A 15,889-nucleotide genomic window follows, 5' to 3' on the forward strand; every position below is an offset into this window, starting at 1 on the left:
TATGGTGTTTTTTGGCGCAAGGGCCATTTGATGGCCAAAGAGCGCCAGTTCATGGGACAAAGAATGTGGAAAATGATTGTGATTAGCGGCTGTATAAGGGCCATAAAATTCCTCGCAATAATGCGGGTAAAAACATACAAGTAATAAAATCATGCACATGTCGTGAAAGGTGTGTGTGATGTGAATATGTGACATAAGTTAGTGACAATGAAAAACGATGGTGGGCGTGTATGGCATTAGCACAAGTACCTCACTCGTTCATACCCTTGCGTCCAAGGGCCGTGAGGCAAGTGCTTTCCTGTGTAGCCACCGAAGCAAAAACCTCTCTAGAGAGGTCGTGCTACGGTATGCCCGGGTATATGATATGAAGATTATGAATTTAATTTAAAAACGCTAATAATGATTTATGACTAAAAAACGGTTCCCTACCAACGAACATTGCAGGGTGTAAAGGTATATGTTGTCGGTAGGGTAATGGAAAGTGTTGTCTTCTTAGAGTGTCTAACTGTTTACATTGAATTAAAACGTGAAGAACTGTTAATGCCTCACCACATTTATCACACAATGGTGGATCACCACCGGATAAAAGATGTGTGTGTGTCGTGTAAGTGTGTCCTATCCTGAGTCTTCTTTGTATTACCTCTGTTAGACGTGATTTTGATACTGGCGGCCAATGACCAAGGTGTGGCTTAATAATGTGTAGTTTGTTTTGTGTGTGTGTGTATCCCACTTGCTCTGCCAGTATACCCTGAAGTTTCGTTTGAGAGACGGCATAAGATCAAGGGCCGGGATTGATATGGGTGTAGGGGCAGTGCTTTTGTGCAGGGATGCAGCGAGCTGATCCGCCCTCACGTTGCCTTGAATCTCACGGTGCCCTGGCACCCAGCAAGCACACAACAACATGTCGGTTGAGTGTGTAGAGTGTGCATAAAATAGAGTAAAGTGAAACGAGGACAGGGTTTTTTTTGTTTTTTAAGACTGTGCAGAGCCGTTACCACACTGAGGGAGTCTGTATAAATTACTGCTTTTTGTATTTGTGATTGTTTGATGTGTTTAGCTGCCACAAGTATCGCGTAAGCTTCCGCTGTGAAGATACTTGTGCCTGGATGTAGAGGGCCAGCATCCGAAAAGCAAGGGCCAACAGCAGCGTAGGACACAGAGGAGTTGGACTTAGAGGCATCTGTAAAAAACTCAGGACGTGTGTATTTGTGTTGAAATTCCAAGAAGTATGTTCGAATATGGGCAATAGGCGCATGTTTAAACTTCTAGGAAAGACACATCACAAACTATAGTCTGCCACTGCCACGGTGGCGGGTATGCTACAGGAGCCATTAAACTGTGTTCGAGTGACACTCCAGTGTCCTAAGCTAGACCCTTCAGGCGAACTGAGAAGGGCTGCCTCATTGAAGGCCTGTTTTGAAAAAGAATGGAGCTCGACAAGTCATTATTAGTAGAGTATGAGGGGTGCCTCTTGTCTGCTTTCACCTTAGGGACATATACAAAGGACATGTAGCTTCTTTGCAGATGAAGTGACCACTCATTTGACTGAATGTCTACAGGGCGTTGACTTTCTACAGGGCTGGTGCGAAAAGCACCCGTAGAAAGGCGGATGCCCGAATGGTGCACGGGATCCAGCATCTTCAAAGCACTTTGAGTCGAAGACTGATAAACAATGGCCCCATAATCTAAGGCTTCTATACAGGTTCTATACAGGCTTCTATACAGGCTTCTATAAGGCTTCTATACAGGTTCATGAGGCATTTCCTGTCACTTCCCCACGTAGTACGTGACAACACTTTTAAAACATTCATGGCTTTTAAAAATTTTGTTTTTAAATACTTTATTTGGGGTACGAGGGTCAACTTGTTGTCCAAGATTAAGCCTAAGAATTTATGCTCGGCTTTGAAGGACAGACGTTGCCCGTTCAGTCAAATATCAGGTTCCGAGTGCAAGCATCTCTTTCGAGAGAATAAGACACACGTGCTTTTTTGTGGGTTAAGTCGAAATCCGTTTTCATCTGCCCATTTGGAGACCTTATTTAACCAGCTGAACCTGCCGCTCACACATGGCCAAGTTGCATGACTTGAAGCCAAGCTGAACGTCGTCGACATATGTGCAATAGGACATATTGCGGTGAATGGACAATTGCAAAGAATTCATTTTAATAGTAAAAAGTGTGCAACTAAGCACACCACCTTGTGGCACGCCTGTTTCCTGGACAAATGTTTGGGAGAGCACACTGCCCAGACGGACACGGAATGTCCGGTTTGACAGGTAACTTTCGATTATATGAAACATTCTTCCGCGCACACCAAGGCGGGACATGTTTCCGAAACGCCATGTTGTATCATAAGCCTTTTCGATATCGAGGAACACAAAGAGAAAATATTGTTTATGGACGAAAGCATCTCTGATCTGTGCCTCGATACGAACAAGGTGGTCTGTGGTGGATCTACTTTCTCGAAACCCACACTGAAATGGGTCGAGCAAATTATTTGTTTCAAGAAAATGTACAAGTCGGCAGTTTATCATTTTTTCGAAGACTTTGCACAAGCAGCTCGTAAGTGCTATAGGCCTATAACTTGAGGGTAAAGAAGGGTCCTTGCCTTCTTTCAAAAGAAGAATAACAATAGCCTCTTTGAAGGAGGTAGGAATAGTGCTAGAAGACCAAATAGCGTTGTACAAACAAAGTAAGGTTTTTCGGGCTTCGTTTGGTAGGTTTTTTAACATTTCATACATCACACGGTCAGAACCTGCGGCAGAAGTGCTGCAGAAGTTTAGAGATGTTCGCAGCTCAGCTAGACTGAAAGCTTGGTTATATGCTTCGTATATAGTGGATTTGTGTTCGAGTTTCTGCTTTTCTATTCTTGTTCTGTATTTTTGGAAAGTGCCAGTATAGTGGGATGAGCCGGATACCCGTTCAAAGTGTGCACCGAGGAAGTTTGCCTGATCTTCCAAGGTATCACCCTGAGTGTTTACGAGTGGGAGTGAGTGTACTTTTCTTCCTGCTACCCTACGAACCATGTTCCAGACTTTGGCCTCTTGTGTATACGAATTTATCCCTAATGAAAACTTGTGCCAACTTTCTCTTCTGGCCTGCCGACGCGTTCTCCTGCCTCGAGATTTTATTTTCTTAAAGCTCTCAAGGTTTTCCGCTGTCGGCGAGTTCCGCAGCAACCTCCATGCCCTGTTCTGTTCCTTTCGCGCATTACGACACTCTGTGTTCCACCATGGGATGTGCGGTTTGCCGAGCATTCCAGATATTTGCGGTATGCACTTGGCTGCTGCGCCAGTTAGAAAAGCTGTGAAATACTGCACAGCTTCATCTATGTTTAACCTACATATGTCTGTCCAACTCAAATGTGTAGTGTTATGGAACTGTTCCCAGTCTGCTTTGTTTATCAGCCACTTGGGAACGTGTAGAGGACCTTCATATGTTGTTTGTGAACTCAACACTACAGGAAAATGGTCACTACTATATAGATTATTTATGATTTTCCATTTGAGTAGGGGTAGGAGTGAAGGTGATACGATGCTTAGGTCAATAGACGAGGAAGTTTTGTTGGCAACGTTATAGTATGTTGGCTCTTTCCTATTCAACAAACAGGCACCGGAAGAGAAGAGAAATTGTTCAATGAGACGACCTCGTGCATCACTGCGAGAATCGCCCCACAGTCCACTATGTGCATTTAGGTCTCCAAGAAGCAAATAAGGTTCTGGCAGTTCGTCTATTAAAGACTGAAATTCACGTCTTTCAAGACGGTGGTGGGGAGGTACATACAAAGAGCAGATGGTGACGAGTTTGTTTAAAAGTACCGCTTGAACATCCACCGCCTCAAGAGATTTCTGGAGTGGTGAATGTGTACACGCTACTCCTTGGTCAATAATAATGGCTACGCCACCGGATGACGCCACAGCATCATCTAGGTCCTTTCGGTATATGACGTAAGCACGTACAAAATTTGTATTGGAGGATTTTAGGTGTGTTTCCTGTACACACAGCACTTGAGGTGAGTGATTGTATAAAAGCTCTTGGACGTCGTCGAGGTTCTTAAGCAGTCCTCTGACGTTCCAATGTATAATTTGTGTGTCCATATTGGAAGTAAAGTAGTGCTGTGTGTACGTTAAGGGAGTGTCTTGTTTAAGCTGAAAGGTCGAGCCCAAGTACCAGGGCCATTGTCAGGCCCTGTTATGAGCTTTTTAGTTTTCTTGGTGCGCTCCAGAGAGCCACGCCGTTCTTTTGGCACCAGGGGTGCCGTTGTATCCATTGCCTCCTCGGAGGCACTGGATGCCCGCTCATGAGAGCTGGTTTTTCGAAGATTGGGCCTCGCCTGGCGAGGTGAGGCCTTGAGACCCGAGGACCCTGGAGTCTCTGGTCTCTGTTTAATAGTAGGCGGAGTAGACTCAACTACTGCCGCCTTGGGGGCAGGCGCCACAGCCAATGGCTCGCTCTGCGGAGGCCGAAGGAGTGGCGAGGGCTGGTGCGACACTGCCCCCTGGCGCGCCGCATCAGCATATGTGGGGCCATAAAATGGCGAGACTCTTTTTCTTGCTTCTTTAAATCTAATGTTTTCTTTTATCTTTAAAGTGATGATCTCTTTTTCTTTTTTCCAGAAAAACATGAACGTGAGTACGCGGCATGATTTCCGCCACAGTTCACACAGTGCGATGGTTCTTCGCAATTGTCAGAATTGTGGCCTGACACTCCACATTGTGCACAAGTTTGGTGACCACGACAGCTTTGTGAGCCGTGGCCATACTTCTGGCATTTAAAAGAACGACGCGGGTTAGGTATGTATGGTCTGATCGACGTCTTTGTGTACCCTGTTTGAATACTTTCTGGCAGATTACTGGAAGTGAACGTGAGTATCAGGTGTTTCGTTGGTGTTACCTTGTTGTCTCTTCGAATGGTGATCCTTTGTACATTGGTCACATTCTGACTCTTCCACCCCTCCAGAAGTTCCTCTTCAGTCAACCAGAGCAAATCAGCATCAGATACTACTCCACGGGTTGTATTCATCGATCTGTGTGGCGTTACAGTGATGGGAGTGTCACCAAAATTTTATAGATTGTGTAGCTTTTTAAACTGTTCTTTTTCTCGAACTTCAAGGAGGAGGTCTCCACTGGCCATTTCGGTAACTTTGTACCCGGCTCCAAGAGTTTCTGTGAGACATCTGGCTACTACAAAGGGGGATACAGTTCTGGCTTGCTTGCTGCTTATCTCACTATGTATAACATGAAAATGGGGGAAGTTTTCACTTGATCGGTTGAAAAAGCCTAAGTCTTCGGTGCGTACAAGCTTTAAGGCGGTATGATCACTTAATAAGGGAAATGCTCTATGCATGCCAGTTTAATTTTCTTCAGAAGTGTTGGCGGCCACCCACCACGGAGCCCAACGAGGGGACGCTACAAGTTTGTGGATGCTAAAACCTGCAGACGCCAGCCGTACAACGCAACTATAACCCAATGCGCCTAGACCAAGGTAGGCTATTTGCACAGGGTTAACCCTAGCCGCCAGGAAGTTTGGAAGTAAACGGAAGAGAGTAGAAGACAGGACAGATAAATAGTAACAGATAAAGACGAAGATGTAGGGAGAGAGAGATAGGAAAAGGCGACTGCCGATTTCCCCTGGGTGGGTCAGCCCAGGGGTGCCGTCTACGTGAAGCCGGGGCCAAAGAGGTGTGTTGCCTCTTCCGGGGGGCCTTAAAGGTCCAATCACCCAGCGTCAGCTCAACCCCCAGGATCCCCTTTTGCTAGGACACGGCAAAGCCACTCACGGCTAGGCGTGGGAGGGAGCCGAAACTCCCCCGTTAGCTCGGGTACGTGGTGTCGCTACACACCAAACGCCTACTTGCGCAGGCGCCCCTGCGGGGATGTTTTGGTGTTGTTGCAGTAGCAACCATATGATAACAGCACCTTTAATAGCGCAATAAAATGGTTCATTCCGGTTTTATTCATTTCTCATGCCACGAGTGGGAGGGTGGACGAGAAGGCGGACGACACTGGTCCGTATGCCAAATGCAATGCCAAAAGGTATAGGACCAGCAAGCAGTTACCGGCAGATAAGCGCGTCTGAGCTACTGCCTGAAGATCAGCGCCAGCAGGTCGCCACCAGCAAGCCAGCACCAGTCTCAGTTGAAAAACCCACCAGAGTGTTTTTTGTGTGTTCTGATGTTGTCTGGTGGAAACACCAGAACACGCTGGTGTGTTGTGGTGAATACACCAGCCTTGTGTGCTAGGTTTTGGTGGGAAAGTGAACCCATCGTGGTGTGTTCTGGTGTGATTGTGTTCTGTTGGGATGTGTTTTCGTAAAAACGCCAGCACATCGTGGTGTGTTCTGGTGTGAATGTGTTCTGCTGGGTTGTGAAGTGATGTGAAATTTGACCCAGTATGGTGTATGCTTGTGGTTATGCGGAGCAAGTGTTGTGTGTTGAGGTAGGATGTGTTCTCGTGGGAAAACGACACTAGTGGGGTGTATTTGGGTGTGACGTGTTCTAGTAGTGCTTGCGGCTTACTTGGATTAAGATATTTTTTCAACAAAATACACTCTGGCTTCTACTCTCATATTTTCCTCAGTCAGACTCACTAACCGAAAATTACTAAGTCAAACGCACTCACACTCGTGGCTCAGTATGAGTGAACTGATCAGTGAGTTTACTTATAACATAGCTCTTCCAACCATTGCGTCAATGCTCTTCAGCTTCTTCAGCATTTAGTGTTAGTATACACTCAACACACACGAGTCAAGAAACAAGTACAACGTATATGAAATCTTTTTTTGCCCAGCATCTGTAAGACAATCCCGTAAAAGAACTTATCAGGACTTGGAACTGCAGTACTGTATTTGCAAACACTGCATCTGGGATCCAACTAACATTGCTGGTTTATTCATTTGCTGCATGTGTACATTTTTTACATGTAACACGTAATACCTAAAGCAACCTACAGTGCTGCAAGAACATGAAGTGTTACTATCGTCTTGTGACGCGATATATACATCGTATATCGTTACATATCATACTACAATATAATATTGAAAGCAAAATGTTTTTAGGGAAGTGGTAGTAAAATAAATAAATTCACACTGAACTATACATTGTTTTAGGGTACTAATAAGTATGCCCTTATTGCACATCATAAAGATGATCTAAAGAATGATGATATCCCCAATGTCGTAACAGGTGCACAAATTAAATTTGGAAAGTCTTAGGCAAATGTGTTATGACTAGCTTGTAGCTCCCCATGTTGTCTTTGGTAGCAGATTCATCCATTCTACCATCTAATATATAAATAAATATATGTTTTTGTACATGTGTTTGTACTGTACTATCGATGACACAAAAGAGCAAGAGACAATTACATGAAGATATAGAGATCTAGTACATGCACTTACTTTCTTCGGAAAGCAGACAGTAGTTGATTAGGATAAAAAGGAGAAGAAAAAGCCACATTTGGATTTATGTACCACATCAGATTTCACCAATTGAAGACGCTGATGCACATTGAAAGGCTTAGTGGCTTCAGCATGTGGTATGCAGCCTCCTGAACGAACCCCTGCAACAATCTCCTAGCAATAAAGGTATCGGACTCCTCGACAATTTCAAGAGCGGAAATATACGACGCTCCTATGTACGTCAAAGTACCCTACTCGCGAGGTGACGTCCACACATTGTTGAGATCACTCATGCGCGAATGCGCTGCCACTTACTGGTTGCTACCAGATCACCGGAACAAGCGCCGGCGGGAAACAGACCCCAGTATGACTTTTCGTCTTCCAGATAAAATCAGCCGAAGACATGCTAACATACTGCACCGAATTCGCCTGGGCGTCGCCTTGACTCGTCACTACACTCACCTAATCGGCCGTGCGGACAGCCCAAATTGTGAACGCTGCCAAGTGCGCGAAACGATAGCTCACATATTTTGTGACTGTGCATTACACGTGGCACAAAGAGAAATGCTAACTGCAACGTTGGCAAGCATTGGACGAACACCATTAAGTGAAAGCCACATATTGTCAGCAATGAACGACGAAACAGTGTCAAAAACTGCTACAAAGGCTGTTCTAGACTTTATAAAAAGCACTGGACTAGAAACTAGACTGTAGGGTACTATACTAAGTGGCTACTGTACATACGCACCACCTCTTCTTGTCCCCATCATCACCCTTCATCCCTCTTTCTTTCCCCTTTCCCTTATCCCCTGTGTAGAGTAGCAGGCTAGAGCGAACTAGCTCAGGCCGACCTCTCTGCCTTCTAATAAATTCTCACTCACTCCTTCAACTGCTTGTAGATACTTTCAGATAGCAACATGAATGGCCGGATGTACTTTGGTGGAAGAATGCCATCGAGACATGGGACACTGTAATACAAAAGCCAGAATTTCCGTTAGGTTGTCTTGCAGAAGGCCCTTTCTAAAAGTGGCCTTGCCAGCCTTGTGAAAAAAAATTGATCAGCAAACCTTATGGAAGCGCTCTTAGAACTCCGCCATTTTCTGCCCAATGTAAAAGGCTCTGCCAGTGGAAGTCAGCCAGTTTCGTGATCAGCTGGGTTACGCCTTCAAGAACGCAATGAATGAAGTCTGGCAGTATATCCCAGACGAAATCTGACGATGTCTGCTCGGTCACAGATTTACCCTTTATGCCATTAAGTGCAGTTCCTCCTTGCGGGAAGCGCCACTGCCAACGGCACCACAATGTGGCACCATTAGACCATGGCCACTCCTGCAAGAAGTTCTACCTTCAAGACTAGTTCCTTTCTGAAAAAAAACGCCAAGAAGAGACATAGTATCCGTTCAACTGTTTTGTATTCAGCAGAATAGATTGTGCACGCAAGTTGACAACACGGCACACAATTATCACAGCAGAGTAAACAGCTTGCCGTCCGAATAACCATGTTATCTCCCCCGGACCTTGGAATTTGTAAACAAAGACCTTTCAAAAATTGTTATCAGGTGAACATTCATTGCTTAACCAAACTGATCATATCAGGATGCTGCTTCGGTAAAGAGACACAGTCCACTTGTTCAATAAAACCTGAATCGGCCATACTGAGCCTCTGATGGATTTGAAGACTGACGAGTCACCAGTGTTCAGGGGTAAAGCCAAGGCACTGCCATATATGGAGAACATAGCACATCTTGTAGAGCTCCCCTTTTGTTATATCTAGGCAAAATTATTCACTGCCAGACATGACTGGAAGACGCTGGACAATTCTCTGCGATGCACAAAGCAAATTGCATCAATATCTTGTTTCACTGTTTCTTTGTTGGAAATCATTTGAAGTGATTGAAACTGTACCTTGTATTTGTGGTTAGTTGCCGTATTGCATCATAGTGAGAGAATATGTATTGTGCCATAGCTCATAGTGCTTAGGCATGCAACATCAAGAATAAACACAAGAAGAAGGCTTAAAGTATTGTAAAAATCTCTGTCACGAGACCCCCATCATCAAAGTAGGTGGCACGGCATCAGCACAGTGACGGTATAACAGTTGCAGAGTAAAAAAAAGCCGTGTGTGCAGAGGAGAACTGCAGTTTTCCATCTAATATATCATAAGAGATACAATGCCAGTGAGTAATAGAATATGCATCAACCAATGATTTCATCTACGCGACCGCACGTTAGCATGCAATTATTTCTTGTATATCACTTCTGAGTGCAAAGATTTACAAACCAACTAAAACTGTGGACCAACATAGTACATGTGGCATTAGTGGCCAACATCTGAACTACACCACCAGTGCTCCATTACTGTAACTAAAGTTAGAGCACCCACACTTTGTCCACTAAAAATAAAAAGGAGCTATTTTTACACATATGGACATGATTTCTTCAACATTTGCCCTGTTGTAAGGTGCACCATCTTAACTTGCAAATACATCTTGTATATTACAAGAAATAGAACACCCCATTTAGACCCTTTCAAAGATATTTGGAATTTTGCAACAACAATTGCTCCTCCTCCATAGACAAGAACACATGGTGAAACCACGTTGCTTTCAAGCAACAGACACTGCCCTACATGTACTGGCAGATGCTCAATACTGTACAAGAAAGGCAAAAGATATTGGTCACGAATAACTTTCTGACATTATAATATTATGGTTGCCCCTGCGGAAAAGACACCCTGTGCCTGAAAAAATTCCCACTGTGGTTTTCCAAATGTCTAAAACATGTTTTCTCGGCACGCGTGTGTTTTGCACTGTTGCAATACGATGCCTCCGACACAAGCCTTGAAATATTATCTAATGGTTACACCTGCACCAACTGCTTCTGTTATTAGTGCTTGGACGTTTTCGGCCAAATTACACAAAGGTAGAGGAGCACCTAATACAAAAATCTGGCTCTGCTCAGTACTCTTTCCCGAAATTATAGCGTGCTGCCTTCTCAATAAGGTGGCAGATCTACAAGGCCTTTAAGTGACTCCATCACCCTGTGCATAATTATACGATCAGTTATCTGGCTATGCACACATTTTGCTTCGGAAACTAACTTAAAAACCTCTCCATTGCCTCCTTCAAAGGGAAATGTTGAAGTGGCCCAAGTTGGTCCAGTCAATCCTAACAGATATTGCCAAGTGAAAAAATTGATGGACATTAAAAGTCGTAGCAGCTGCACCACACAGTACGGAAACCTCCTGAACAAACCCCTGCAACAAACTCTGAGCAATAAAGGTCTCGGACTCCTCAACAGTTTTTTCAGCAGCATAAAAACACTTTCAGAAGGCAACATGAAATGCCTGATGTTCCTCGGCTGAAGAATTGCATCAAGGCATAGGACACTGTAATACAAAAGCCAGAATTTCTCTTCAGTTGCCTTCCAGGAGGCCCTTTCTGAAAGGGGCCTTGGCAGTGTGGTGAAAGAAATTGGTGGGCAAACCTTTTGATGCACTCATTGAGCTCCGCAATTCTGTTCCCAATGTAGCAGGCTTTGCCAGTGGAAGTCAGTCAAAGCTCCGTGATCTGCTGGGTGACTCCTTCAAGAACACAATACATGTAGCCTGGAAGTGAGCTTCACAAGAAATCCAACGACATCAGCTCGGCAAAAAGAGATGGCCTCTTTATGCCATCAATTGTGCAGTGCCTCCTTGCAGCCAGAGACATTGTTGACAGAACCACTTCATGGCACCCCTATATTATGTCCGCACCTTCGTATGGCTACTTGACAGCTGCTGAAGGATAAATGGTACCGCTTAGTTTGGTTCCACTTAGATGAATAACAATGAAGCCTTTTATACGAGACATTGATCCAACAGACACTTGCGTATAAGAGACACCAGTGGGCTAAAAGAAAATAGTTTTTGGTAAGATAATGCATAACTTAGTACCCTGCTTGTAAGAGAAACCTCACAAATTGAGCTTTTAGGCCGCAAGGTATCCAAGGCGTTCTTGGACCGTTTGCGACATCTATACATAGGGACAGCGGATATTTTCCCTAATATAGAGAAGACTCATTAAACGGAACTTCGGGAACAATATTTTTAATTCACCAGGAGCTCTATTACCTGAGCATTGAACAAGTGTGCGAAATAAAAGTATTAGACCAGTTATATCACAGTCAATTTCGTTTGAGAAGCAGTTATGTTCAATAGATGTTTGTCAACCGAGAATGCGCTATTTATAAATACCACCTTGATAACAGGCAGTGCTGAGCTCTAAGTGAACCATATAGAGCAATCTCAAAGCATCTGATGCCTACACACGCCATAGATCATTTGATCACTTATAGTTTATGCATATGCACTGTGGATAGTAGAAGCTCCCAATGGTAGCTGCTGCATTTTTTTTGCTAAATGCATGCAGACTCTCTTTCTCTCAATTCCAAGGTTGTGGCTGAGCAGAGATTAATATTAAGACTGCTACTTGCCAAAACTAAGCATTGTAGAAAAGTCTTTACCTTCAACAAGAGCTCCTTTCTGCAAGCACCAAGAACAGCTGTAGTACCCGTTAAACAGTTTTGAATTCAGCAAAAAAGCTTGTGCGGGCAAGGCAAATGGCAGAATGGACAACTTACTGCGCAAATGACCATGTTATCTTTCCCAGACCGTTAAACTTGTCAACAAAGGCCTTAAAGAAAAGGTGGGCAGGTGGACGTTCTTTGCTAAACCAAAGTCCTTCAATCAGAATGTTTTCCAATAAAGAGGCACAGGCAACTCATTCAGTTAGACCTGAATCAGCCACACTGAGCCTTTGATGGATTTCAAGACTGGCAAGCCATCGATGTTCAGAGTTAAATTCAAGTCGCTCCACCTCATCTCGAGCACCTGGTGCATCTTCTTGTACAGCGCACTATCGGTAATATCTTTTAATTGGTCCGAGGAGGTTGAGACGAGCTTATGCAAGTTGTTGCCATCAATGTTTCCCGTTGTTTTGAGAAGCTGAAGCATTTGTATCTTCAAGTCCATCAGGATAAAAAACTTCCTTTCTTCAACAGTGCAGAAAGTGGAAACACCTGGAAGCATATGTGACAGAGCTCTTCATTGGGGCCATGGGTTTCAGTCGGAAAATTGCACGTTGAGCACCACGTGTTGACCTGAACCATTTTAGATTTCTGTGAATCCGAGAGTTTTTGAAACCCATACTACCTTAGTGAGTAACCGTTAGTCTCACACTCTCCCTTAAAGGGCTAGCATTTAGTCCTCATATTTGCAACTTATAGAGCAACTGTTATTCCCTTCATTTACACCTTACTGGGCAGCCGTTAGTCCTCACAGTTGCACCTTGCAAGACTAATGGTTGGTTCACTCAAATACTCCAATCGGATGAACTTTTTGTCCCCAGTTCAAGCATTGTTTATTCCTTTATTTTCCGCCACGCCTACTACTTTTTTTGCCTGTTTTTCTGCGCAGTGAGCAACAAATTGCGCAGAGAAGAACTTGCGAAAAAGTAGTTAGCCACCTATTTGTGACTGCTTTCGAAGTCACCGCAACAACGAATGACAAAAGTGAGACATCGAAAGCTTTTATTTTTCTACATACACATAAAGTGTCTCCATTATTTTAAGCGAATTTATGGTGAAGTGTACAAGTCCTGTCTCGTTGTCAAATTTGGTTCACTCCTTGGGTAGCTCCTCCGACAGAAGCAATAGATGACAGGCATTGCAGACGCGAGCGCGCGCAGTCTGTTGTGTTCCCACGGCTGTAAGTACACTTAGATAGTAAAATAGACACACGTGACCGAAGATGAAGATGCACGCATTTGACAAGTACGTGCACGATAATATAAAAACAAGCATCAAAATATGACACACAAAGAACTTTACCTTCGCATGTCGCACAGTCCATCTGAAGGTGCTCTGACGAAAGAGATGGATATCAGGCATCACAGATTGCCAGCGCACATAGTCTTCAGCATGGTGTGTGCCGACGGCTGCACAATAAGTATGTAAAATATTAAGTCACGTGAAAGAGGATGGTTACAAATGCATATGAGAAATACATGCAAGGCGAAATGAAAAGATATGTGAGATATGACATGCTAATAATTTCACCGTGATGTCACACAACGTCAAAGACTCATTTCGATCCCCGTAGCGCAACAGCTAAGTAGCGGTGGCTGCAGCCACAACTCCGCGAGCCTGCGTGCCGCTAACAAGTTGCCGAGTCCTAAGCGAGCGACGTCGTTCAGATCGAGCAAGCGAACACGAGACAAAACACGGCGTAGCACGCGGATTGTCTGCCGCCAGAAAACTTCGAACAGGAAAGCGAGCTCACGCTTCGTCACCGCCACGAACAGCGCCGAGCTGGTTTGGAGCTAGCACCGAAGAAATCGACGGTAATGTGGCCCTTTTCCACGAACTCGAGCGAGTGCAGCGCGCAAACGCGAGTCCGCCGCCGCGGCCTACGGATGGCGCCGAGCTGCTTGCGACCGACTATAATGGCAACCGATATTCAGTGAGTTCCAACGCTAGCAAAAGCCCCGCAAGCCCGTGCGGGTGCACTTACAGCGGGCGACATACTACAACCAAGCTCTTTACGAGAACCCACAACGTGTTTTCGACGGCTGCCAACACAGCGACGAGGTCTCAGCCCAATGTCGTCAGCACGGAGCTCATCACGGCAGCGAAGAGAGGCGAGCACTCAATCAGCAAGCGTACGGGAGGCCGATAGCAATGGCGGCCAATTTACAGGCAGTCGCAAAGCACAGGCGCACTGCAGACTTTGAAGCTGACCTACGCGGTGCATTTTGTGCGTGCTAAATATAACACGACCGATCCCGTTGCCGGCACGCGCGATTCGTATCGTACACGCGACAAGTAGAGTAGAATAAAGAAGGATACCCTACTTGCCTTAGAATCCAGCGCTGTTTTCTGCCTTCAGTCGGACTGAATTATATATCCGATAGGCCTGTTGTCTTCTCGGCCGCCATAGTGGCCTCCCCAGCTGTTGGTGTCGTGTGTTAGTCGTGACTATATTGAAGCCAGAGATTTACAGCGCGGCGTGGTGACGTGTCGAGACTTGCTCCAGACTTCATGGGTGCAGCGAAACGTAACAGCAGCAGCCCACGCTCATCCAAGCGTACAGACAAGCACCACGTCGTAATTCTTAGAATCTACGCGGCCGTGGTCGAGCACTTCAAGCACGACGCAACACGCCACCCGTCGCCGGAAAAACACGGGGAAAGACTGAGCCAGCAGAGGAGGAGAAGAGAGGAGGAGGGCTTGGCACCTTTGCAATGCTTTTCGCGCTGCCTGCAATCCGCGGGTGGTTCATGCCTTTCACACGTGTGGTTTCGCGCGGCACGCTTCCCTTTGTGGTTGCTCCTCAACAGTCTATTCGTTCATCGCGCGCTCCTATTGGGCTCCGTCACGGCTTTTTAAGGTAAGTTTGCCTTAGAGTGTACCATCCAAGAAATTTCATAAGCGGCGGACACGTTTGAGCAATAACAACATGCAGAGGCAAAATAATTTGATTGATATGTGGGGTTTAACAACCCAAAACCACTATATGATTATGAAAGACGCCGTAGTGGAGGGCTCCGTAAATTTCGACCACCTGGGGTTCTTTAACGTGCACCTAAATCTGAGCACACGGGCCTACAACATTTCCGCCTCCATCGGAAATGCAGCCGCCGCAGCCGGGATTCGAACCCGCGCCCTGCTTGTCAGCAGCCGAATACCTTAGCCACTAGACCACCGCGGCGGGGCTGCAGAGGCAAAATATAACAGTACACAATGCGTAGTTCGAGCCCACAAGATAACGGTACTACACGGAGAAACACTGTGGGGCCGTTTTATGTAAGCAAGAAAATGCAGCGTGAGGGCCATACATACGTGACGGCCAGTGCCTACATAACATACGTGACGGCCAGTGCCCCATTTCAATAGGCCAATAACTTGAGCCACAAGCTTTTTTACTGACGGAATTTGCAGTCGGAGCAATGTACACATAATCGATCATGCAATCGAATCTTAACGTAAAACTAACAGTTACCACACAACACGGTTACCCCAAGTGCCAACTCCTTAATTATTTTAGTTGAGAAACTCCCCGTAAATCCTAAGTATAAAAATTGTGTTCACTATGGAGCAAAAAGTTAGATGGATTGATGGATGGACATGGCTGTACCCGTTGGATCGGGCGGTGGCTAGCGCCACCAAGCCATAATACTTATTGAACAAAAAACTAGGTTTTTGATTCAACCAAAAACTATTCAGTTTTTGTTACATCTGTTGTCAAAAAATGTTACTAACAAACGATAGCAAAAATGGTTGCGTTGCGTTAAGCAGCTTGCAAAATACGCACCCAGAGGTAATGCTGCAGAAAGTTTGTTTTCTCTTGCTGCTCCTAAATGACACTACGACTAGTTCCCTTCCTCCACTGCCTTCGCGCAGTTGGTACGGGTTTTGGCTAGAGTTTTATACAATAGTAAAAGAGTTTTAGGTTTAGAA

At 45.1% G+C, this 15,889-nt stretch overlaps 1 protein-coding gene across 2 annotated transcripts in view; it reads left to right on the plus strand.

The window, feature by feature from the left end:
* The first annotated feature begins 13,493 nt into the window (after nt 1-13,493).
* The window catches only part of LOC142769119 (uncharacterized), a 29,846-nt gene continuing 27,450 nt past the window's right edge, over nt 13,494-15,889 (plus strand). Inside the window, exon 1 of one of the 2 annotated variants that reach the window (XM_075872058.1) lies at nt 13,494-14,819. In XM_075872058.1, the coding sequence (XP_075728173.1) occupies nt 14,674-14,819 (146 nt within the window). In that variant the 5' untranslated portion in view covers nt 13,494-14,673. The remainder of the gene's footprint in view (nt 14,820-15,889) is intronic. The other variant, XM_075872057.1, reaches the window with a different exon arrangement.

Source organism: Rhipicephalus microplus, chromosome 8, assembly GCF_043290135.1.
Source record: "Rhipicephalus microplus isolate Deutch F79 chromosome 8, USDA_Rmic, whole genome shotgun sequence".
NCBI classification, from domain to species: domain Eukaryota; kingdom Metazoa; phylum Arthropoda; class Arachnida; order Ixodida; family Ixodidae; genus Rhipicephalus; species Rhipicephalus microplus.